The 27,863-nt window shown below is 35.9% G+C and overlaps 1 protein-coding gene across 1 annotated transcript in view; it reads right to left on the bottom strand.

Annotated features, from left to right (window-relative positions):
* The window catches only part of cmpy (crimpy), a 151,625-nt gene that overhangs the window by 40,173 nt on the left and 83,589 nt on the right, over positions 1–27,863 (bottom strand). Inside the window, exon 6 of the mRNA XM_067791520.1 lies at positions 24,893–25,020. Within this exon, the coding sequence (XP_067647621.1) occupies positions 24,893–25,020 (128 nt within the window). The remainder of the gene's footprint in view (positions 1–24,892; positions 25,021–27,863) is intronic.

The following is a 27,863-nucleotide window of genomic DNA, read 5'->3' as shown; positions in this document are numbered from 1 at the left end:
GCTACTAGACCAGTGGCAGGTACGTGTCTTGATCACGTACTCTGCCGTTTCTTTGGTTCTTCTTTGTCTGCCTGTTCCGCTATTAACTCGGACCTGGGTATCACGGATCACCGTATGAGTGGTATTCTCTTTAAAAACACAATGGTTGAGAAAGACGTTAGAAAAAGAAATAGGCATGTTGTGGAAAAAATTAATTTTGATCAACTAAATATTGCACTTCGCTTAAATGTTTGGAGCAATGTATACGCCGAAGAAAATGTATCAAGGGCATACGGCTTGTTTTTAAATAATTTAATGCAATGCATTAACTCCTCAACATACTGCGTTAATAAAAAAGCATCAGAAATCAGACTCAAACCGTGGATAAATAAATGCCTTTTAAATAGAATTTGGTTGAAAAATAAATTAGGAAAAAGTGCAACAAACATCCACATCGCACCAACTTGACGTTTTCAGCAAATATGCAAACGAATCAATGGAGAAATTCGCAAATGTCGGGACGATTATTATAATAATTTAGTCAATAATTCCAAAGGTAATCCAAAAGAAGAGTGGAAAGTAATAAATAGGATTATTGATAAAAACACAAAAAGTCAAGATTCTCACTTTGTTTTACAAAAAGGAGGCGTTGATATTTCTGTTCCCATAGAAATAGCTAATGATTTTAATGAATACTTTACTTCACCCAAACATTCCGCCAAATGTGACACCCCCTTGCGATTGTTGCTCTGATTTTGGAGTAGCTAAAAATTCTTTAAGATGCATCAGCTTCTTTTTTGATCCAATCTCAGGAACGGAAATTTTAATTGCAATCAAATCTTTGAAAAATAGTAATTCTTGCGGTCATGATGGCATCCATAACGTTATGTTAAAGAAAACCTCATACAATATTGTTGATGTTGTAAAACATATCTTTAACTTGAGTGTTACAACTGGGATTTTCCCAGAACAATTAAAATTAGGAATTGTAATACCGATTTTCAAAAAAGGTAATAAAAAAGATTTCACTTATGTCATCAATTACTAAAATTGTTGAAAAAATTTTAAAAGTAAGGATGTTATCCTAGTTTGAAAAAATAAATTTTCCTAGTCCTTTTCAATTTGGTTTCAAGGATGGTCTTTCTACGGAAGATGCTCTTTTGGACTTCTTCAACTATATGCAAGGGTATAGATTCAAAAAAAGATTGTGCTGGGCTTTTTGTGGACATTACAAAAGCATTCGGTATGGTTGACCATGGCCGTCTTTTAAATAAGCTTTATAATTTGGGGATTCGTGGCTTCTTATACAATTGGTTTGTTTCTTATTTAGGAAATCGAACCCAGAGAGTGAAAATAGGCAACACTTTTAGTGAGATCAAAGTCATAAACTCTGGTGTATCAGAAGGATTGGTTCTTGGTCCCGTATTATTCCTTATCTATGTGAACTCACTATTTATTCAACCTTTTAAGGGTAAAGTCAAAGCATTTACGGATGACCTATGAATTGCATATAACTCAGAGGTTCCTTTAAATTTGATAGCGGATCTTAACCACCATATACACATACTTCGGTCATGGTTTGCGGAACATAAGCTGGTTGTCAGCAATAAAACCCAATTAATGTGCTTTAGTCCAAAACTTCAAGAACACAAGATCTTAATATAACTTTTCACAGTGCAATATGCAAACGTAATATCCTATATAGTAATAAGTGCTCTAACCATCGTTATGAGTGTTCTTTTCATAATAATACAGCATGTGACCCTAACTGCTTTGAGATGGAAAAAGTGAATAATTTCAAATACCTAGGAGTCACAATTGACTGTAATCTAAACTGGGATGAACAAATCGCAACTCTAAGAAAATACTTACTTTCATCCAATCGCATACTTTACCGTCTCAGAAAATACGTTTCAAACCATACACTGAAAAAAGTTTATTATGGTATATTTCATTCAATATTAGAATATGGAATAAGTTGCTCGGATGGTGCTCACTCCAATAAAATCAATCAATTAACTGTACTGCAAAAATGTGCGGTAAGAAAAATTTTTCACTCCTTTGACTTATTTAGAAGATCAAATAAATTCCCAGTTCGGCACTTGTTCTATTACAAAGTTTTAAAAAAATTTTACATGAGAGGTGGCTATTTGCAAAATCCAACACGAGGAATGTACAGCCTGCGTAGTAACCATAGCACACTTGTTTCTTTGCCAGTTTTTCGAACAACATTGTTTAGAAATTCCTACACTGTCTTATCCTGCAAACTTTTTAATTCCCTTCCAGAAAACTCACGAGACATTAGATCCAGATCTGTGTTTTTAAAAAAAATAAAAACTTGGCTTCTTGAGTTTGATACCAACCAGATAGAAATTTTGATGCACTTCGTTGTATAATACAGCGCCATACGCATATCTTTACTTTTATGTAAGCATTGTATAGTTTTGAATTTTCTTTTTGCTGTTTTCTTATGAGGAATTCTGTAAACTTAGCTTTTACCTTTTCTCTTAAAATTGTTTCATGACTTAATTTAGTCAATTTATTTTTGAAATATCTTATTCTCATTTTAAATAAAATCTTTTATATAAATCTTGTATTCTGTTTTGTTCACCCCACTACCACTATTTATATAATTGAATTTGTTAAAACATGATGTGACATACAACACTATTTTTATTATATAAACTAAAGATGTCACTAACTATTCCCTATAAGTAATGATATAGAGAAGTAAAGTTAAGCTATCGATATATGTACATATACTTATGAGAATAATGAAATAAATAATAATAATAATAATAATAAAATAATGAGGAAGTATCTAATTCCATACCTTCAGTTGAAAGAGATCCTCACTAGTCCTTGAGTTTGTGGTGAGCCATTAACGCTTCGTAGCTTTTGTCATCAACAGGCTATCGCTTAGGTTTTCGGCAACAGAGGGATGGATAGAAACGAACAAAAGGGACAGAAACAGAGCTGCTTAAGAGATCATGAGGACCTGAGTAATCGTAGCCGTAACGACAGGTAGAAATAAATATGAGCTCAGTAAAGGAGTGACATGTCAAAGCAGGCAGCATAAATGGGCTGAAGACAGATATCACTAAAACTAAATATTGCAGTCGATTTACAATAGGTGCTCAGCTTCGAAAAGGTACTGGGCAAACAAGAGGACCAAGTCGACATAGAGTTTCTTTGATTTGCATCTCGACGAATCGTGACTTCTGAGGAAACTAGAAATTATGACCTGTCGCCAATCTTGCGATGAACGCAGGTAGACATCCACATCCCTCTCACTCTCACTTTTACTCTATTTGTAACCCCCAACTTTAACTCTCACAATCACAGTTACTCTCCCTCTCCATTTTCTTCACCCTCTACCTCTCCCTCTCCATCCTCCTCTCCCTCCCCCTTGCCCACTCCTTATCACTCTCTCTCTCCTCCTCCATGTCCCTCTCCCCCGTTTTCCCTTACCTATCCAATTTCACTCCATCTCCCTGCATCCCCCCGAACGAGTAGCAGAAAATATGTTCTTATACCCAATTTAAACCAGAGCTTTCAAATAGCCTAATAACTGCAGTAAAAATTCGTAAAGTCTACCTCAAATTGTAAATCTAGTCAACAATTAGCCATTAAAAGAATTATCTTGAAGCAGTACACGCCTAATTGTCCAAAAATTTAAGCATTGTTTAACAACACAATAATTCGTTCAATTCCAGTCTAACCTTATTTCAAGATAAATTGAAATATTTATTTTACAAAAAAAAAAAAAAAAAAAAAACAAATTATAACGCAAAAACGCTAACGGTAAAATGAAAGAGAAGCTACAAAATATAACCAAAGAAAATGCCATTCCATATTACAAAAGAGAGCTCAATGCCCCTAATAACGAATTCCGAAACCGCACTCACATTTTAATACATAACAATAACAAACATTAAAGAAGGCGCCTGTTCGTCTATGTCAAAGAGAGCACATATACCGTTACACAATAATAGCTGGTATGTGGAGTCAACGTGATTAATGATTCAATGTGACACCTTCGAATGTCTTTGGAAATATTTCTGAAATGCCCAACAGCCAAATCGCAAAAGTTAATGGAAAGAGACACGACAGCAGCGAACCAAAGCGGATAAGTAGTCAATTTACAATGGATATGGTACCCCACATAAAGACCTTTGTGGTGGAGAGCAAATGAATAGAGTGTATGTACGATTTATTAGTAAGGGTAAGGTCAAGAAGGAGATAAGATTACTCAAATGTAGACAAAAGAACAGAATGAATGGTTGGCTGTAGGATAATAAGGAATATAGCTAGATAAACCGACAGACAAATAAAATGGCAGGGGATACGTGAACAATACTTGAACTCATGACGATCGGATTGAAAGAAGGATAGATTGATGGATGATTTTGTGAACTTAAGTCGCGTTTGGATATTGAACGTCTAAGCAGGCAGATAAACAAACTGATGGTAACAACGACAAATAAAGTGATGAAAAGCTGTTCAAAATGCAGACTATTGGCCGGTAGCACTGATATATTAAACAACCCATTAATGAAGGGATTAACGGAATTGCGGTCATATGTAAGGAGCACTGAAGTGTTGAAGCCAAAATCGGATGGAATTAATGTACTATATACGATAAAAGATTGAAATAATGATCCGCTGGCATAAAAATTTGTAGATTCGATAGATTTTCTAACTCTTGTGTTCCAAAGGGGTTGAGTATAACAGATAAGTGAGATGAGAAGGTAGAGTCTCAGCGGGTTAGGGGGCTCAGGGTTGTGTAGCGCAACCCGCTCAAGGGGTTGCCAGCGCAATATATAGCTTCTCCAACCCAATTGTCAACCTCACCTACACGTGGCGAATCCTATTTCATTAACAGCGGAAGCCCTGGCGACCCCGAACTCCTGGAGGATCTAGGGGGTGGGAGGGCGGCATGGCCAAGAATGTTGCATGTGCTCATACCAAATCGTTCCCGAGGTGGACGGGCCAGTACCTTAATGGTGCTTGTTACCGTAACGTACCAGATCTGCATCCGGCAAGGGACCATCAACATCGATAACACTCTCCAAGGCGTTCGGGGAGTGTCCTTAACGCTAAAATAACAACAACATGATAAGGTAGACAAAATTTAAGTATGTTGCGTAGGATGCGCGCTGTCTCAATCAAAAGGTAGCTCACTTGGGCTTTTTCATGGTCCACTGTAACACCACACTGTATCACCACACCACCTAAAGGTTAGAGTATCTCGACGTAGTAATAATAAAATTACGGATGGGATTTTTGTCATTCAGAGACATCTCCTCGGGATAGTCGAATGCATAATAAGCGCCATGATAATATTTCTTCTGAACTGAATACAAATTCAAATTTGCTTTAATGCCAGTTTAGGAGGCTTTGAACATTTCAACCAGATCCAATTCCTACACTGTTTTCATGCATTTGATCATGGAAGCAGCGGTTGTAGTGGTCTGGTCTGGTTTGACATGTTAAGCAAAGTCATAAGCAACACCTGCAATCAAAATCATCCAATTTTCTGACTCAGTCCTGAAAGAGTTTGCGATTGCTCGATATCTAGGATGCAACTATTAAACAATTTTGAAAATTTTTTGTTTAATAATTTAGGGTAATTCGTGCCTCACTTTATTGACAAGATTACTTTAGGGACTATAGATAGTGGGGATACGTTCAGAAGGGAACATTTTCATACTAAATCTATAAACTTTTGATACCCAATTGATACAGTTTCGATAAAAAATCGATAACTTTTCATACCAAGTCAATAAATTTTCCATACCAAATCCATAAATTCTGAAATTGGTAACACACAATAACAAATCGATGGCTTTTCAATAACAACTCTTTAGACCTGCAGATGAAACATATCGATAAATTGTCAATAAATAAGCGATAACCTTTCGATAACAAATCTATAACTTAATGATATCAAATAGATCATTTTCGATGATAATGATAACAAATAGATAACTTTTCGATAAAAAACGATAGTAAGTCGATGAGTTTACGATAATGAAACAATATTTTTCTGATTCCATATCGATAACTTCCCGATAAATAATAGATAACCATTCGTAAACAAACACAACAATTGTCGAAAATAAGCTGATAACTCGGGTATAACGAATTTTTAATTCTTCGATAACAAATCGATATCTCGCATAGAGGTTTAGGCCGATTAATTTATGGCGGTGGCTGTGCGCCGCCGGCTGTCGTACTTACTTTAAATAACTTGATTTTCTTATTTAAATAAATAGCATTAAGGAAAGGTTTTGTTTATATGTATTTACAGAAATCGACGGTTTGACCATTTTTGGCCTCCCACAGCAACCGGTTCTACATACTGGAGTGATCCGGTGTTTTTTCCAAGACCAATGGCAGAATTTCTCGCTGATCGTTCAAAAAATTTCAAGAATAGCTCCTTGGGGTGGGACTGTCTTTCATTACTTACTCCAGGGAGGCTTTGAACCTAGCTTCTGTCCTAGGTACGGGTACTGCTACGTCTGCCGAAAAAAATATGTACCTCTGCTTAAATGGTCACACTTTTCTCTGTTTGTCTGGTGCAAAGCGTTATTTCACCGGAGGAGATGTTCTGGGCTAACTCCTCATACTCGTTGTCGACGCGATTTCTTAAAATTATTTGTGGCTCTCTGCTGTTCACGCCCAAAGTCGACTTATGGCCGCTATTAATGGTAGTTTAATTGTGGTGGCACAATTTTTACTATTAGCATTAATGGTGCCCTATTCGTATCACCAGAGAAACACCTTGAAGCGTTAAGGAATAACTATTCGGCCAAGGACGCCGCCTTTAAAATCATAAGATTTCTAAGTGGATATAATTGTGTTTCTTCCTTGTATTGGTACCCAAGCACATATGCACAAATACATACACACAGAATGCTATATACAAAGCTTACCCGTGACAATTGATTTTAATAATTCTCTCGTCATTTCCTTATTCTCACCTACATACCGTTCAGACAAATTCTTTACAGGCCATGCTTCTTCTCTTCTCAAATGATTTCATGGCAATATTTACAAACAAATTTATTTTATCACTGTTGTTAGAATGAAGTGCTCTTATTCTTTTGTTGATACATTTTACTCATCCTTTGTTATCTTTGTTATAGTCGAATGCTTTGATATCATTATCGTTGATATTTATTTTACGTTTTATTAGCACCTTTCTACAAATGTATCCTTATGTTCTCTCATTTTGTAGTGATAACATTTATTTACTTTTATTATTGTTGATTTAGTTTTCGCAATATTTCATTGCAATGTCTTTGTTATTACAGCAAACTTAATTGTATTACCTATATTTGCGTCCGGACTGTGTTTGTATGGCGCAGGGTTAATGCGCCTGTAAGTAGGCAACGCTTTAACATTATTTCATTAATTTTGTTTACATTTTGTTTGTTATGGCAGCTTTTTCCTTATGTTAATTTTGTTTGTTTTCGTTCATCATTTGCGTGGATTTCCGGTCGCCTGCCAGCATTTTCCGCTTCGTCCAACCATATAGTTGGCCGGAAATGTTGGTGTGCTTGCGGGATTAAAGCCTAATGCATTATTCTGCTTTAATTGGTATGCATTTGTGTATGTGTAAGTGTATGTTTATAGATTTGGCACTTGTCTAATTTATCTTAAATTAATAATTTAGCATGCCCTTTATAGCGGAAATTGTTGGTTTGAAGTTAAGCACACTAATTGATCCACTTCATTTCTTTGTCGGTTGTCTTCCTATTTACGATTTTTTCACGGTAACGGAAGCAATTTCGTTTTAAGGCGAATTGATTTAAAATTTTAAAATAATTTTAGAAATAGTATGAATTTCTTTAATTTTTTGAATGTTTTGAAGTAATTGACTTTTAGAGCCTTAAAATAAGCTTACAATTTTTTTTAACCTTTCAACAAAAAGGAGAATTTGATAGACTGCATGGGCTTAGAATGCTTTCGCGCCGAATAGAGGCATTTATTTTTATAATTTTAAAAATAACAAGCAACGTCCCACATTCGTAAATTTCGAAGGATTGGCAGAGAGCTGATTTATCGCTGATGAGTAAAGACGACGACGAGCAAAGATATTTAGAAAGAGGATATAAGAGGATATAACAGATAGAGAAAAAATATATATTTGAATACGAAAAGGATAAAAGTGTGGCAAAACTTCGAAGTATATGTGAGACTAAAGAGTTAGTGAAGTAAATGTCTTGCTATCTGTAGATGCGACATTGTTTGATAAATGTCCTATTTCAGATTTTATCTTAAAAAGGTCACATTTTAGTATTCGGCGTTAAAAATTTTTGGGAGAGGTCGCGTTTTAAAAGAGTTCTGAGATAAGGCGTTTATTTCTAAAAATAGGCGAATCATATGGTGCTTAATTGCAGGATGTTTACTAAGCAGTTGGTGTTATATGTGGCACAAAATCGGTGGCCGCATGGTGGGGTATTTCCACCCCTGCTGTGGACGCTGGTAATAAACCAACTGCTCTGTTGTCATAAAAATTAAGTGCCTTCCAAAAATCGGTTCTTTGATGAATTGGGCGCTTCGGGATTTACATACCTGAGCATCTAATGGCGGGTTGAGCGCCAGCCGAGAGATACGGATATGGTCTACTAGGAAGTATAAGGTCCAGAATCAGTTTAGACTTAAACTAGTGTAACCCTAGAAGAGAAACCTTGTACTAAACATCAAACACTATAGACAGTAAGTTGTCGTGGGAGCTCAACGTGGAGGAGATAGTTAAGAAGCCTTCAACGACACTAAATGTAACGGGTACGTGGGAGCTATCGCACTCCTTCCTTCATTGTATAATTACGGCGACTGTAAAGCCAATCCTATACTTTGGAGTGCTTGTTTGGTGTACCGTCACTCAAAGAAAAGGTACAACAAAAAATATAGGGCTGATATGTAGGCTTTCAATGCTGAGCACAATGGAGACAGCTCTGAAAACAATCCCGGCAACTGCACTGTATGCCATTGTGCACATTTCACCAGTAGTAACAACTGCAACAAGACTCAATCCTCCAGACAGCTTCAGCTCAGACCATGCAGCTCTAGTAGCATGGCGTCATCAAATATTGAACGGATACACTATTTTTTTCTTCGCATGCTCTTCGGTTGGTCTCACAGAGCCACGACAAAGACAAAAGTTTGGTGAAAGGTCGCTTAAATTGCAAACAAGATGATACACGTATACACCGATGATTCCAAAATAATGGAAGGAGTAGGCGAAGGTAGTAGCTGTGACTAAAGCATATGCAACAACTACATGAACATTGCTTAAACCGCAGCTGCTTAAATTTTTAGATTGACCGTAAAAACTTTAGTCTCTCATAGCAAAACATCTGAAAATGTGTTAAGGTGTAAGAAATCCCTGGATATAATCGGAATAGAGAGAAATATATCGTTAGCTTAATGTGAAAATGTGTTAAGTCACTTTTTACGAATTTTACAGGAGACGAAAAAAACTGAATAATTTTTGAAATAACCTTTTTTTCAAAACTGTGAATGAGGATACCTTAGTTGCAATACTTTTGAGTGTAGAAGCTTTGAAAAAGATAAATAAAAATCTCGTATGGTGACCAAGCAGCTATTTTATGACTTAGCACAATTTCCGCACTCAAAACTAATTTTTCTCCTGACTTGGCACCTTTTACTCAATATGTTTTCCCATCACTCCTCCCCTTTAATGATTGAAATATAACACTAAAACTATATATTTCACAAAAAATACTATTTATTTGTCAAACTATTTCTAACGGTTCTGATCTGGACTTTTTGCCGGATGGTGCGCAAACAATAATTTAAATTCAAACAAATGCTCTGTTGTGTCTTATTCCATAAAGACAACTGCCACATACTTTATCTGAAAACCAAATGATAAATCTCTTAATCGTTGTCAAGATAGTAAAGACTTGGGTGTAATTTTGACTCCAAATTCTCTTTTTCTAGTCACATTGACTGCATTATTTCAAAATTCGTTGCAATGATTGGGTTCAGTGGACGTAACACCAGTGACTTTAAGGACACTATGACGTTGAAGGCACCTTATATATGCTTGGTCAGAAGTGGTATTGAATATTGCTCAATAATATGGAATTCTTTCTATGAATCTAACTCCCATAAAATTGAGAAAGTTCAAAAAATGTTTACAAAAATTGTTTTACGTATGGTTCACTGGCCAGACGGCCTCCCACTCTGTAAAAAGTGGAATCTTACTTTTAATATCAGTTGCTATTGAACTTAAACTTTTGGTATTAAATTTGTGTTTTAATTCTAAAAAGTTTTATTTTAAGACCATGAAATATAAATTTTAATGCAAAATATTTTTTTTTTCTCGGACGTTGTGGCAGCGCACTACCCTCAAGTGGCCCGATTAAACCAGACTAATCCTGTTTTTGTTTTTTTGTTTTTAATTCATACATACTTTTTTTTTTATCCTAATTCTTAGTTATGTGTTATTTATAATTTTTTTTGTTACCGACTCTTTGAGAGGCAGTGGCTTCTTAAGCGCCGAGATCTAAAACCGCTCAGCTACAGAGAAACGAATCAGCTGAGAAATATAGATTCACAAAATACAATAGATTAAAAGTATAAATATAATTTTTTAATTATTAAGAGAAGATAGAACCGTCTTTTTTATGGCAAAGAGCGAGTCCGAAACATCAATTATTCTCGAGTGAGAGTTATAATCTTCACACAAACTTAGAAAAGGTTCGTGTAGTTGGAAATTGCTTCTGCATTGTTTAAGAATTACAGGTTTATAATGCCTTGAAACTCGGCATGGAACATTCAAGTTTACTTCGTTCAAAAGAAATGGGCTTGGAATCGATCCGTTTAAAAGTCTAGCCATAAATAGTACACCTAGCATTTCTCCACGACTTGCAAGGGTAGGAAGATTTATTAGTTTTAATCGATTAGTGTAAGGAGGAAGATTATACGGAGAGTCCCATTGAAGATTTCTCAATGCGAAAAGTAAAAACTGCACTTGATAACGCAGATTCCAAATTATCGATCCATATTCTAATATCGGCCTCACCAGTGATGTAAAAAGGGTTTTTGTAACGTAAGGATCACTAAACTCTTTTGCCCATCTTTGCACAAATGCTAAAACTCCTCTCGCTTTATTGACTGTGGCATTAATATGAGGGTTGAAACTAAGTTTGCAATTCATTGTAACTCCCAAGTCGACAAAAACATCAACACTTTCCAGAGTTTGGCCATTAATTGCGTAGGAAGCTGGCTGTATGATCCCACGTGAAAACACATGGATTTACATTTTTCTATGTTGAGCGGCATAAAATTCGCATTACACCAAGTAACTAAACAATTTAAATCCGCCTGGAGTACAGAACTTTCTTCAACTGACGCGTATGACCTAAAAAGTTTTACGTCGTCTGCATACATTAAAATTTTAGAATATTTTATAGTTGTGGAAACATCGTTTATAATGATCAAAAACAGAATAGGACCAAGATGGCTGCCCTGAGGCACACCGGAGGGAACATCGATGACATTCGAACAAATGTTTTTAAAAATGACTCTTTGAGTTCTACCGCAAAGATAGGAGGAGATCCAGCGAGTTAGGGCAGGTTGAAAACCAAGCAATTCGAGTTTATAAACAAGTAATGAGTGGCGTACTTTGTCGAATGCTTTGCCGAAATCAGTGTATATAACGTCGGTATGATGATTGTTTCTAAACCCATTAAAGACGTGAGTTGTAAATTCAAGAAAATTGGTTGCGGTTGATTTGGCTCTACAAAAGCCATGCTGACAACTATCTATCAATGTAGAAATCGAAAATGTAAGGTGATTAGTAACGATTGCTTCGAAAAGCTTAGGTATAGCGGAGAGCTTTAGTATTCCACGATATTTTTCAATAGACGACTTGCTTCCTTTTTTATGGAGTGGGGTAAGAAAGGATTCCTTCCAAGCCGTCGGGAAAATGCCATTTTTTAAAGAGAGGTTAAGCAGATCAGAAAGCGGCTGGTAAATATATTCCGATCATTTTATAAGAAAACATGTTGGGATCAAATCGGGACCGTATTTGAAGTATTCGTTTAGGGTCTTTAGATGTAGTAGAACATCTTCAGGCAACAAATGTGGGACATATATTGAGTTACTAGAACGGAGCTCAAACGGATAATTTGTAGGTGATAAATCAACTACAGCAGAGTAATTAGAGTGAAAGAATTCAGCGAAGAAATTTGCAATCTCTTGATCGTCGCTGGAAATGCCATTTTTAAACTTCATGGCAGAAGGAAACCCGTTAGTTCTGCGTTTAGAATTTACGAAATCATAAAAAGACTTCGGGTTGCAAATAGTGTTTCTTTCAATTTTACATATGTAAGCTTTATAACACTTTTTATTAAGTTCAAAATACTTATGACGGAAAATAGCGTGTAAACCGGTTCTCTTATATAATTTGAATAAACGTGATTTCTTATTTTTTAAAGCTTTTAAATCTTTAGTAAACCAGGATTGCACTGGTTCAATGTACTAGCATGTGCAGTTGGGCACGTCTTCTGGCAAAACAAGAGGTTCACACCGGAACAAAACTTTAATCAATGCTGTTTGTCGCGATTTAATATTTTTCGGTTTTAATATTATACTTTCTGTTATATATATGTGCCAAATATATAAATGCCAAATTGGTATTAAAAATTATTAAAAGTTAACTAAAATTTTTACCGTGCATCATATACCAACAGGAGCAAATTGCTTGGTCTTCAGGCTTTGCATGACGGAACGACTTAAATCTCACTCATGCTTGCCTATTTTGTAATAAACTTTAGCACGAATTGCTCTGATTTATCTTTGTTCATTCCGTATATTCCACTGCGTGATCTTCGGCATAATAGATTTAATAATGTAACTCATAAAACGATTTATGCTATGAATGAACCTATAACTAGGACTATACATCTAACAAATCGATTTAGCAGTGTTATTAATTTTAATAACAGCTTATATAAGTTTAAGCTTGAATTGTTTTCTATTTTTAACTAGTCTGTAAGAAAGCATTTAGTTATCGACATGTAAGAATTGAAGTATATTTGGGTCAGCGCAAAGCATTTATCAAACACCAAATGTATGTCTCAATTGGGTGAACCCAATTCCAAGGGATTTTGTAGGCAACCCACTCAAGGGGTTCCCAGCGTAATATATAGCTTCTTAAACCCAATTGACAACCTCACTTACCCGTGGCGAATTCTGTTTCATTGACAGCCGAGGCTCTGGCGACCCCAAGTTCCTCATGGAACTAGGGGGTGGGGAGAACAGGATAGCCTAGAAGGTTTAATGTGGTCATATATATAAATCGTTCCCGAGATGGTCGGACTAGTACCTTAAAAGTGCTTTGTTATAGGAACGTGCCGGATCTATATGCGGCAAAGGACCATCAACATCGGCCCAAAGCCTTCGGATAGTGTCTTCATCGTTAATACAACAACAACAAATCATGTACTTCTAGACTGAATAAATTAAATAAGTAAATAAAATGCGCGCACAAAGAAATGGCTAGTAATTCAGATTGATATTATTGACTGGTTGACTTAACACATTTTTTTAGACAGTTGACGACTTAGCACATTTACACATCATTGTAAACAGCACGTAAAAATTAAAAATTAAAATATTTTTTTCTTGTGATCGATATATTTTGAATTCAGTTTTAAAACTGCATTAAAATAAAATTTTTCAAAAAAAGTGACTTAGCACATTTTCACATTAAGCTAACGATATATCTATATTGATTTCCTGTCGTATGGGAATAGATGAAAAGAAAATTGCCGATGACCTAAATAAACAGAGAACATCGTTCGAAGCTTGTGCGTGGATTTCCCAAACGGTTTGGGCGAGATTAAAAGAAGATGACAGCTGCCCATGATCGACCAAGCAAGATTAACAAAGTTACTCTTATCATTGAAATGAGTATTCTGACTAAACACTGTCTTCTGGCGTTATATGCCTTGTCAGTGACAGCACATGTAGGATAAGCGGCTTGGACAAGGAAACAATCGAGGATATTTTGCGCTCATGCCTTGCGCTCGCAATGCTAAGAGTCCAGCTATTAAGAGTGATACAGCTATCATATGAAGAAGCAGCAAGTAGCATTGTTTCTAGAAAGATGCTAGTATTTCCCAAGAGGACGAAGTTTTGATAGAGTTTTTCAGATGGTGAAAAAATTTCTGGTAACACTAGCTGTATTTCGTTGCTAACTAGTACAATTAAAACACTAGATATATTACCGAATTGCATGGAAAGCAACAATAAAAAGTAATCGAGTTGAGTTGGCTAAGCGCTTTCAGTTGAAACCGCTTAGGTAATTGTCGACCTGATTGGTAGTGTTGTATAGTGTTGCATATTCAAAAATAGGGCACTATTGTGAACGAGCGAATGAAATGAACATACGAATGTGCAGGTAAACAAAAATAACAAAATAACAGCGTGGCGGTAGGGTGACATACATACAAACACACACACGCATTTCATGTATTTTGTTTTTGTAATTCTCTGGTTGAGTGTCAAAAACAGACTGCGTTAGAAGTAGAAATGTCATAGCAGCGAAAAAAAGTAACAATTAGCTGATAAACCTCCACCATATGTATGGTTTTGGCATAATGAAACTGTTTAGCTAGTTGAAGCGTTTTCTTCAAGCTCGCTTGAAAAAAAATACACCTCACTATGAATTATATATAAATAACAGAAGATTAAGCACTCTCCGAATCGTAAAAAGCTTCCAGCAGAGACGGTGAGCTTTTAGTGATCATTTCATTGAATTTTTGTTCGATCTATAAATCCATAGCTTAAATTTTAAAGCTTTAGCACGAAAAGCTAACTTATTTTGTTTTGTTGATTTTCCGACAGGATGGATAAATGATCATTTATCACGAAAATCTTCTTATTCGAGAATTTCAAACACGAATTGCATATTTGAACTCGATACACCCCAAACACTTCATGCATATGTAGCAATACTTTTTTAATGCACATCAGTACATTTGAAACAATAATGTTTGCAGTGCTTAATTTTTCACTACCAACACGAATATATACATATTTACGTTCTTCCTTTACGCTTGAGCGCAGAAAAACTTGCAAAAAAGTTAAAATAGAAAGCATTGGCCTGGCAGTGAAAACTGCTATAATATTTTGTGTTACCTACAACAACAGCAGTTGCAGCAATAATAAACGGAATTCTTGGAAAGCATAACGAAGCTCTAGCTCTTGCACCTTCAATTACATATACGTTTTATAAATGTTTGTGTATATGTGTATATGTCTGTGCATATAACATATTTTTATTGCAGTGCATTATTTCGATCATAAATCATACTGCGTACGCAACAGTTCTTATATATAGCAACAATGCATACGAAATTGAGTTGAAGTTGAAATAATAAAAAATAAATTTTGTAAAAAGGAGCAAAATAATTGAGAAAAAGATTGTAATATGCAAACGAGCAAGGTTTGTCATAATCAAACGCAAATTTTTTATTAAAAGCAGTTTTTGGGGGCGTTTTAATGCTCTATGGAATGTAAGACAAACGCAAAATACAGTAGCGAACACGAAAATAGCAGTGTCAGGTGTTACCAAATTTCGACAATTAGATTCTTCTTTTTTATTATTGATAATTTAAGAAAAAACATAAATTTTACGCTAAGCTGTTTTAGCTTACAAACTGAGTGGTTGCCAGTAAGTAACATGTGAAGTGCTTGAATTTGGGAGCGCGTGATTTTTCGATTAGCGGCATAGTTAAACCTAAGGACAAAACAAGCTACTAAGCAAGGCTAGAAGTGCGCTTAAAAATCGACTGGCCGCATTAAGAAACGAATCAACACCTGATTTCCTAAAATATCTCGATCCCTTTACACATAATTTTTAATACACCCTTTGGAGAACTACGCGATATTTAACGCCTCCTACTAGAAGAAATGTTGCCATTAAAGACAACAATGGAGTTTGGTGCCGGTAAAATGAAGATAGAGTGGAGTTGTTTCAACCTAATCCCGATGGTGATAGAATAGACGAAGAAATTTCAAATTTCTTAGATGCGTCATACCAAATAAGTCTTCCAATAAGCCATATTAGCACAATAGAAGTAGAAATAGAGATTAAAAACATTAGTAGCAAAAAATCTTCAGAATATAACAAAATAGATGGAAAAACTTAAAAAATGCTGCCCAAAAGTGTATTCAACTATTAACGCGTCTATACAACGCAATGCTAAGACTTGACCGTTACCCAACGCAGTGGAAATGTGCAGAAGTTATCATAATACAGAAGCCCAATAAATCTGAAAACATCGCGTCTTCATAGGGTTAGGTTAGGTTAGGTTAAAATGACCGGGCCAAGAAGGCCGCTTCCCAGCCCAACATTTAGGCCACCAATGGGCCCATTGTGATGCCCTAGAAACGGTTTAATCAACCCTTGTCCTCACAGCTACTGCTTGAACCGCACTTTGTGGAATCAATAAATTTAACTAACGTCCTAATATCGAGCCTAGAGACCTCCGCGAGATCAGTTAAAAATGCTTGACGAAAGCGGCCAACCTTCTTTTGCTCAGTGCAGGTGGTGCACGCTTTCCTTCTTCTCAATACATCTGCAGCTGCGGCGATAATAGCGCAATACGACGCCCATCCTAGCGGCGTGGGTTTCTATCAAGCAGTGGCCGGTAAGAAGCCTTATCAGAGTCGAAAGCCCTGATTTATTCAGTGTCAAGAGAGTGTTAGTGCGACCTTTATCATAGGATGGCCACACCAACTTTGGTGTCTCGCATGCAGGAAGCGATGACCAGAGCATATTCGCCCTACCTATAGTGTTCGTGCTCACACGGAACTTAAAAGAGGCCATTGGTGTACCTACCGAGTCATTTTCAGGAAGGATGTGGGCGGTCGTACCTTTCTTGGCCAGCTCGTCAGCTACACAGTTGCCTTCAATACCCCTGTAATCAGGTACCCATACAAGGCTAATCCTGATTTACAGCACTGCGTATTGCTAAGACTTCCGCTTTATATACGCTACAATGGTCAGGAAGCCGGGAGGAGAAATCTAGTCCCAGGTCCGGTGAAAAGATACCACCCCCCACCTTCCCGTCGAGCTTGGAGCCATCACTAAATATGTTGATGGCACCACGAACAGTATGCTGCATGCTCTACCATTCTTGGCATGTGGGAATGCACACTGTGTAATGCTTAGTGAAAATGTTGCAGGGAGTGCAATAGTCAGTGAGTACTGGCATTGAAACTGGGGCTTCAGTGCTCAAGATATTAGAGTGGCCACCACCTTCATTCCTCCAGACAGCAGGTTCTCTAATCGGCAGAGCCGCGATAACGGCTAATTCTTTAGCCACAAAATCAAGTGGTGGCAGGTGCAGAATAGTGTAGAATGCATCAGTGGGAGTGGAAACAACAGCGCCGCTAATACAGAGCTCCGAACTCCTCTGGCCTTTTTGTGAGCGTATGAAATTCGTGGCCTTTGTGAGCGCCGCTGCTGCTTCTTGATCTGACAGCTATATTTCTCCTAATAGCTGGAGTCTTAGCCTAGTAAACGCACGGCATGAGCACAGAACGTGCTCGATCCTTTTCTCCTCCAACCCACATTTCCTTATTTGCTATCACTGATTAAGCCTAATTTAAAGGCATGTGACGCCAGAAGGAAGTGTCCAGTCAGAGTACGCGTCATGAGTCTACAGTCGTTTCTTTTTAATGATAGAAGCAACTTTGTTAGTCTACGGTTGTAAGACCTACACACAATCTTCGATACATTACGGCCCCGCGCTTGAACCCACACCTTTCCCGCTTGGTCGATCATGTGCAACTCTTGCCTTTGCTTAACCTCGCCCAGTCTAATTGGGACGTCAACGGAGCAAGCTTCAAGGGATGTGTCCTTTTCAGCTAGCTCATCTGCTTTTTCATTCCCATCTATTCCCATATGCCTTGGGACCCATATTAAGATTACAAAATTATACAACTTGCTTATTGTTGTAAAGATAGATTGCAAACAAAAGTATCCAAAAAAATAAAATAAATATTAAAGCTAAGTTAACACTGTAGTGTCTTCCAAGTCGCCGTAATCAATTAAGCTAACTATCTCCGGATCTTTGGCCGGATTAGTATGATTGAAATGGACGTTCACTGGCTAGCTGTATTCTGCTATAGTACAGATTGGCCTTTAGTAACATAAGCAAACGTTTTGTGAACAGACCTGTACAACAGACGGTATCTATCTATATATATAAATCAAATTCTGTGTGTGTTTGTGTGTTCCATGTGGAAACATATTTCCCATACTTCAATCATTACCAAATTTTGGCTATAGGTTCCTTCGATCAAGACGAAGGTTCTTCATATTTCAGAACTAAGAATATTAAATTGAATTTTTTTTTTCAATTTCACGTGCGTCACTGGGTGGTGCGGCAAATTTTGTATGTCAGCAAAAGTTACTCATACGCTATGTACGTACTTAAGTGCAGAACTTTTGTTTGGTCATAGCTTTGAGTTCACAAAAAGTTAAAGCGATTGCATTGAGTGATTTAAAAGTTTGTATTAAATTTAAGCATTCCATTGTAAAAATAGCTGCCTATATGAGATGATAGACAAAGATTGTGCAGCTAATAAAATATTTTGATTAAGTTTTATGATTTTGAGTATGAATTGTGTGTGACAAAAATAAAGCAAAGAATGATAAATTAGAGGGATCTAAGAAAAAAGAGGGAGATAGGTAGAGGGCGTAAAAAAAGAAGAGGGAGAAATAATTAAATTATAAAGGGTAAGAATGAGAAAAATTGGGAGATACATCTTGAAGAAGATCAATTAAATCTTATATACTGATTGGTTGACTTTGAATAACGGGAAGGAATGCTTTGAAACAAACCTTCTTATTTAGATTAATAACTCCCCAACCAGAGCAACACCGGCTATCCTGCTAGTACTAAATAAAGGGTGCACAAATCTGCCTAAATTTTTGTATTAAATAAAATATCAACAAAATATTGCAAAGAACCTGTAAAATGAGAAACTATAAAAATTGCATATATGTGCTTTAGCCACGAATCTAACGTGCAAAACTAAGAAACTATAAAGCTCAAGGCTAAAAGTAATTATTTTCAACAAATTCTTCGCATACACCTTTTCTCTATAATGTTTTGATAATAAACTACATCTAAAGTTATAAATTTACTATTTCACGCATATTTACCATTTTCTTGTAGTTTTTGTTTTTCCAATCTATTCCCTTACCTTTTACCTTTTCAGAGAGCTCCCGGCTTTTCCGAAAATATTTTATCACTATTGATTGCAAACTTTCATTGCTTTTCAATAAACCACCCTTTTACAGTTTACTTCATTCTTTTGAAGCTTATTTTTCTCAAACTAACTTAAAAAGTTTCTTATTTTTATGCTTGTTTTTATGTTTACTTGAGCACCTATCCATGCTCGCCTCCTCTTCAATATTTGACAACTTTTTTTGTTATTCGTTCGGAAACACAAAATCGCAAATAAATCCTTTCAACAGCTTACTTATTCTACGTAATCTCTTTATACTTTTCTTATTACTTTTTTTTAGATGTATTTTTGTTTTCTTTTGTTGCTGTGTATTTTCACTTTCATATTTCAAATGTATGCATACAAATCGATTACTATGGGTTAAGCTATACAATTTACTTTTTATACGCCTTACAAATTTGTAGCTTTTCAGAAGAATAGATAGAACCTTCTAAAGAGCAGCATAACGAGCAAATGGTGGAGGGGAAGTTGTTTTTATTGTCGCTCAATAAAAATGAAAAACTTTTTGTTTAGGTTCAGGCAAAACACCAAAATAGTAGCAGCGTGAAGGAATTCAAGGGGTTGATAAGCGCAATACAAAGCTTCATATCTTCAAAGCTTCAGCAACCCAATTGTCAATCTCACCAAAAAAAAAAAAACACCAAAATAGTAGCAGCGTGAAGGAATTGAAGGGGTTGATAAGCGCAATACAAAGCTTCAAATCTTCAAAGCTTCAGCAACCCAATTGTCAATCTCACCTACGCGAGGGGAATCCTGTACAAATATGAATGTATCATACACATATTTACAGGCTAGGCTCTATCGACCCCAATTTCCTCATGCAAATAGGGGTTGGAGAGGGCGGAATGTCCTAGAAAGTTTAACGTGGTTACATTAATCGTTTCCGAGATGGCAGGGCTAGTGCATTAATGTTGCTTTGTTACCGGAACGTACCGGATCTGTATCCGACAAAGGACCATCAACATCGATAACATTCTCCGTGACTTTTCGGGAGTGTCTTTATCGTTAATACAACAACAACAAGTAGCAGCGTGAATTTTTATAAAACTTCGTCTTTTGAAAATTGTGTTTTTATTTTAAATAATTTTAGAAATATCCTCCATAAATTTGAAACTGAAACATAGGCTACACATTTTCGGAAAAAACTAGAAAATTCGAGAAAATTTAATGCAAATTTAGAAATTTTTGCTTAGAGGCTTTGAGTTTTAGTCTTACAAAGTCTCTTATACTTTCTTCCATGCGAAGCGTTTTGCTTTTTATATGGAAGAAAATCCGAAAGACACTTCGTTGAAAAAAATCAATTAGAATTGTGAGAGAGCAAAAACTTGTAATTTTTTGTAAAAAAATTTATTGGGTTACAATTTTGAATACTCTGAAAATTAAAAAAAAAAGTTCGAAATTTTAATAAAACTTTCTCATCGTTTTGGGAGATGACACAACGTAGGAATTAGAATGGTTGAAAAACTGCGAACTACTTCCTTAGCTACCTAGGCATTGAAGCCTTCTAACTTGGTTTGTATAAAATGACGAGACAGCAGGTCGTAGATCTGCTCTGGTTTATCATACTAAGAGTATATATCCTAATGTCCGCCTCCGCCTTCCCGCAGGCCGGGGAAGCACACCCGTTTGCGGAAGTGATTGCTATGTAGTATTTGCCAGTCCTTTTCACATTGCAAGTCCAGAGCAAAGTGGTCTTCATCACAAGTAGTACAAACCAACCTACTTCGAAGTCCTTCAGACTGATAACTTTGACGTCCTTTGCTTTCCAGCAATAGAAAACATCATAGTCCACGAGTTCAGGTCAAATACTGTAGAAAAAATCTGCATAGAAAAGGCATGTCGACAGACGCTGCACTATAACAGTTGACCACAGAAATTCATAGTACGCCTGAGTTCGAACAACACGGCTCATCAAAGCACGAATCGTGCGCTGGAAAGAAAAGAGGTTCAGTGATTTATCTCTTATAAATGTGAGTATATGTTCTGCTATGAACAAAGATTGTCGAAACTTCTGTTATGTGCTACATAGTGCAGCTTAAGAGCACAAGGAACTGTTCACAAGACTATATTGACATAATTGCTAAGACTAGATTTGAGAGGGCATTGATATTGACAAAAGAATGGCACTCAGCGAAGAATATATGAAAAAATAAAGCAAATTGTAATGAATGATGTACGGTTGTAATATCTGACCGTTGTAAAATATGTAGGAGACACTTTCGACTCTAAGCTACTGTGGATAAAACAATTCGACAACACCATATAAAAGACCACATCAGGAAAAGCAACTGATAGAGGGGGATAAAAAAAAATAAAGGTAAGGCGCGATAACCTCCGAAGAGATCTAAGGCCGAGCTTCTCTTCCAATTTGCGTCGTGCTCCTCTTGATTTTCCCTACAAATTGGCCGGACGGGACCTACATGTTTTATGCCTACTCCGAACGGCTTCTGCAAGGCAGATGAGTTTTCACTGAGAGCTTTTCATGGCAGAAATACACCCGGAGCGCTTGCCAAACACTGCCGAGGGGCGACCCCGCTTAGAAAAATTTTCTTCTAATTGAAAAACCTTATTTCTAAAATTTTGATGTTGCTTTGCCCGGGGTGCGAACTCAGGGCATACGGTATGATAGGCGGAGCACGCTACCATCACACCACGGTGGCCGCCATAGAGGGCGATAGAGGGGGATAGAACCAAATAAAGCCATGATTAACCTCCCACAATGAAGTCGTAGAAACTTCACAGGCTTTATCACGAGTCACTGCAGACTCAAGAGCCACATGCAGAAGTTCGAAAGCTATGGGGTCCTTGAAGAAGACATAGATCCTTAGATCGCTGGTAAGGGGGTCAGAATATACCCGCGGTAGGTATGCCTGTCGTAAGAGGTGACTAAAATACCAGATTCAAGGGTTGTGTAGCGCAGCCCTTCAGGTTGCCAGCGCAATATATAGCTTCTTCAAACCCAAGACGAGGCTCTGGCGACCCCAAGCTCATCATGGAACTTTGGGGGTGGGGAGGGAGGGGATGGCCTGAAGGTTGTGGTACCGGAGCGTACCGGATCTGTATCCGACAAAGGACCATCACATCGATAACACTCCCCAAAGCATTCGGGGAGCAACCTTATCGCTACAACAACAACAACATCCTTAGATCGCTGAAGTTGGAAAGTAGGCACATACCGTACTGGACTTCCTCAGGGAGCTTGCCTTGGGCACATTAGAGCTACAGGTCGCAGTGTATTGTATCACAAAAATCTATATGTAACAAAAACGACACCACGAATTCCGGTTTTACCTTATTTGTATAGCTAATGTATAAGTAGATGTCGTAAAGTCCCATTTTCATGCTTAAGAGTAGTGAAGACTGCCTGTGAAGTCACGAGAACATCATCTAGCCGGATAGTGGTAAATTTCTCCTTAAACGGTTCCGACTATTTCTGGTCACACCCCTATAGTTTAGTTCTTTAGAAGTATCGTCATTGCCATGTCAGGAAATAGAGTTTTCGCACGTGAAATTGCTATCCTCTTAATAGGAAATGCGTCGCAAGCTCAGCGGAACCACCTGTGCGGTATTTAATATTGCGTAAACAACAACAAATTTAATCTCATGATTGTATAGGATTATAAAATTGAAATACACATTTAAAAAATTATCTCATAAAATTTTTAGTAGCATATTTTATAGCGATTAAAAAATGCATGCACTAATAGAATTTTGCTACAGGTGTGCCAATTTTAGCGCGTGTGCCTTTTTGTGTGCATATATGAATTTTTTGTGTGCAAATTTCAGCGTAAATGTGTTTCGCTGTAAAACTGCACAACATTTTTCAGAGAAAACATCAATATTAGTTCATATTTTATTAGTTTTTAGATATGCATAAGCATATTGTGATGTTATATTTATATTATATAATTGTTTTCAAAGCGATAAGATATATTAAGCTCTTGGAATTAAATTATTCAGATAAAACTTTATATAATTTTACAAAAAACAGCTACATTTCTTACACACGCATTTGTTTTTATGTTTTTTGTGATTTTCAACAAGTTTTTTTACTTTAGTATTTTCACGTGATTATTATCATTTCATTAAAATTGAAAAATTTGTTTAAGGTATGTATTTTGCATGAGTTTTCAAAAAAGAATTTAATGTAGTGCTAACAGTTAAGCTGTTAAAATTTTAAAGTAATTTAATATACCCAAAATACATGTAATATTTTATCATGTGATATCAAACTAATTGCCTCTACGATAAATAATCATGCGATATATTTGAAGTGATTTTCACGACAACTAACATATCAATTTTTACACCGTTCTATGTGCTTTTTGCATTTATAAAAGTTTTAAGAGCTAACGTTGTCACGTTCCTTGTTTAAAGTACTTTTTTTTCGACAACTATATGACAAATGGATATAATCATCACTAAGATGAAATCGTATCACATTTTAATCACATGATAGATCATTATAATGTTGAATGATGGAAGCATATGTTTTGATTGAAATAAATGAACACATTTCTTGTTTATCACGCGATTAGTCACCTTATATTATATTACGTGGTATCAAACTACTCACTTATGTACATATGATAAACAATCATGTGATAAATTTATTCACATTTCAATATATCATCACTAAAACTACATCATTTGACGTTTTTATCATCATATGATACATTGATATAAGTACACATGACCGTGGAGTTGAATGTTGATAAAATATGTTGGATATTGATAACAAATATTGGTTACTATGCGATTAGTCACCTTATATACTATCACGTGATATCAAACTAATCACCTACATTTGATAAACAAGCATTTGAAAACGTGAACTCGTATTTCAATCCATGCACGTTGATATGTGTCTTATTTAGAAAAATAAACTACGAATATATTCATCACTAAAATGAAACCATATGAGATTTTCATCATATGATACATTTATGTGAGGACACACATTGATTGGAATAAATAAGCGTAATATCTTCTCTCATCCGATCGATCATCTTATGTTACTTCACATGGTATCGGAATTATTTTCATTCCAATCGATTTACGGCACTAATAACCTTTTCATTTTACAGAAATACCAGCTATAGCTGAGTTAAAAATATGTCTAACAATAATTTTTCCAAGTTGCATATTGATTTAAATCACTTGAATATCTTTATATGAGTGACAACTAAATAAATTACGTAAATATGTGGGATAAATAAGTTTCTTAAAATTCGTTCACCGCACGATTAGTCACGTCATATGCTATCACGTGATATACAATCATGTGATGTGTTTGAAGTGGTTTTCCAAAATTTTTCAATTTTCCCATTTTCTCATTGTATACTTTGCATTCGTCTATTTCATATGACTTATTTTATAAAATTTGCATACAGCTAACTGTATTCCATATATGCAGTCAACTTGACTACCTCATTTTCATCCAATTCCCGGATTGTCAGTTATAATTGCAACCTTATGAAACGATACTGCGATTTTAATGACTTATTTGATTTGATTGAAAATCTATAGTTAAGATTGAAGTTAAATATGCATATTTAAAAGAATTGAAGTTGCTTTTTTTATATATTTTAGTTTAACTTACCTTCTTTTCCTTAACGCTCTGCGCTTCCTTCTTAATTTCTTATAAGTAAACGTGCTCGGCGCAACTGTATAATCTTCATCGAATTCCATTTCGAGTTTAATAAGATTTTGTAAATTTAGCTGGCAGTCCTGCAAATGAAGACATTAATTTTTGAATTATTTTGGTTCACTAATTACATAAAATAACAACAAATATTTTGCTAACAAATCAAATCAAATGGAGTTCCTTCTAACTAGTCGTTTTCAATCTCTTTAAGCATTCAAATTTGAATTAGTTCTATTGTGGTCTTTTTGAATTTAAAATTAAGAATCAAAATTTATTCCAGTAAAAATCAGTCAATTGTTCTAAAGTTTCTGTGATTTTAATACACTTAGTTGAATCTAGCTTATTTCATTTCATTTCCTTTATTAGAAATTACATTAGTACAATAAGATAATATATCTTTTATAGTACAACAAACAGTGTCATATATATGTATTTAACAAGATTGAATAAAATTTTGGAATAAAAAAGGGATACACAGTATTACTAAAGTTAACCTAAGTTAATTATGCTATACAAAGTCCATTAGTAGTGATATAAAATATATATAGATATAGTAGACATACTAAAGACAGTTTATTAAAACTATACTCAAAGTATACGACTTAGGATAAAATTGAGTAAAAACGAAAAAAAAAAAAAAAAGGTCAGATTAAGATTAATGTGTGGAGAAATAATTGAGAAGAATGCGCTTATAATTGCTTTGGTTTACATTGTTCCTTATTGCAGCTGGGATTGAGTTCCATATACGAATGGTGTTGATGAAAAACAGCCTTGTAGAGAAAACAAAATTGAAGCTGGGTACAACTATACTACATGACCTGAGAGGTCTAGCAAATGTGAGTTTTTCATACATGTACGGTGCAGATTTAGTAGAAACCAACCTGAACAAGAAAATTATACTTCTACCCTTCTGATAGGCGAATATGTCACATCCTAAGAGTTGAAACCGCCACGCAGAAATATGATCGAACCTAATCCAAATACGAGCGTAATCCAAATACATAGCGAGTTACCTGATTAAAGGCAATCTCAATTTTATGTGCAGAGCACGAATCTAATTTGTTGTAAACTAGCTCAGAGTAGGTTATTATTGGCAATATAAGCTGTACGGCAAGCTTTCTTCTAATTTGAGGAGGTATAAACGGTGAAGATTGCCTCAGATTGCGCAATGTACCATACACTTTACCAACAACACAGTTGATATGGTCAACATAAGTTAGGTTTGAGTTAATTACGAAATCCAGATTCGTGATTTTAGTAACATTTTGTAGAGCAGTATTACCAATGCATATAGTAGGAGTTAGTACACCGACGACCTTTTTCTTAGAAATAGGTCATACAAACGATTTATCAGCATTAAGGCAAAGACCATTACTATTGGCCCAGTACTGCACGCATGATAGGTCATTATTTACTTTGACACAAAGAGTGCTTAGGTTCGAGAAACTACCAGATAAATACATTTGTATATCATCTGCATACGCATGCATTCTCATGTGCTTACACACTGAAAAAATGTCGTTTATAAAAATACTAAATAATAAGGGCGCAAGGATGGAGCCCTGCGGAACACCTTGGATACAGTTTTTCATGCCCGACACTTCACTTCCTGTGTTGAAAAGTTGAACTCTTCCAGTTAAAAGCTTTCCATTAGCATCAAGGCGATTTTAGTAAATCCGAAGTATATCTGTAGTTTATAACAGAGCTACTCGCGGTCGACAAAGTCGAAAGCTTTTGAAAAGTCTAGTAAGCAGAGCAGGGTGAGCTGGTTATTATCGAAGGGTATTCGGATAACATCGATTACTTTTAGTAATGCAGTTGCACAGCTGTGATTAGCTCTAAAACCCGACTGGTACGGCGAAAGTAGATTATGCCTCAAAATATATGAGTTGATTTGATCTGCTAGCAGCCTTTCAAAAACTTTAGATAATACTGTGAAAGAGTCTTTATTCAAGCTCTTTCGGGTTGTCAGGATTTTCTGGATTCCGATTAAATAAAAACGCTGCCGATTTATGCACATTAGCACATTATAACTAACAATTCATGTTTATTAAAGTTTAAAGTTAAATATAGGAAAATATGTGTGTTTAAATGAAATTAATTAAATGGTTTTATTTATTGAAAGTAAAATGAGTATTAGAATGATTTCTCTGCCCGTTGCCGAACCGACGTTGTTCACGGCGCGTTGTTCAAATCTAAACTGCTCTTTTGTCGCTGACATTGAGTAAGGGTTGCCAATTGATTATTATTCCGTTCATGTGCAGAGATGATGTATTTCGTAGGATTAATTACTAAGGTAGGGTCAGCCTAACCGTTGTATTATATTGACCATAAATTAGGTTGCCTTTATATTATATTGCTCGTATACTTAGGATGACCTTACATTCGGCCAATCCTGATTACTGGAGTCGCCCTCGGCTCCGTCGTCATCGTCGTCAAAACCATCAAAATTGGGTAAACTACACCATGGCTTCAACTTATCTGATGCAAAAATTGAAGTATAATGTCGCTGCTTACGTTTCGATCCAGGTATGTCTTCAATGAGATACCGGTCTTTACCTATAACCTTTGTTATCAAAAACGGCCCTTTGTACAGTGGCTCCAATTTGCGAGAACCACCTGTGCTCACCTGTTCATTTTCGGCGAGAACAAGATCGCCGACGTTGTACTGTGTTGGTTTACGATGTCTTTCGTCGAATTTAGATTTTGCTTTCCCTCTTTGCTGATTTATTCGATGCACGGCATCTGTTTGTATCTCTTTCATCTCGTCGTTGTTAATAGTTTTATCTTCATGTAATGCTAATATCAATTTGTTTTGTAAAATATCTCTAGGTTTATAACTGAATAAAAGTTCTTGGGGTGTTCGCTGTGTTGTTTTATTCTTCATCGTGTTAATAGCCCACTGTATACTTTGAATTTGTTCATC

The sequence above is a fragment of the Eurosta solidaginis genome, chromosome 5 (genome assembly GCF_040869045.1).
Source record: "Eurosta solidaginis isolate ZX-2024a chromosome 5, ASM4086904v1, whole genome shotgun sequence".
Lineage (NCBI taxonomy): Eukaryota > Metazoa > Arthropoda > Insecta > Diptera > Tephritidae > Eurosta > Eurosta solidaginis.
The sequence above is the reverse complement of the archived record's forward strand: the minus strand, read 5'-3'. Positions and strand labels throughout refer to the sequence as shown.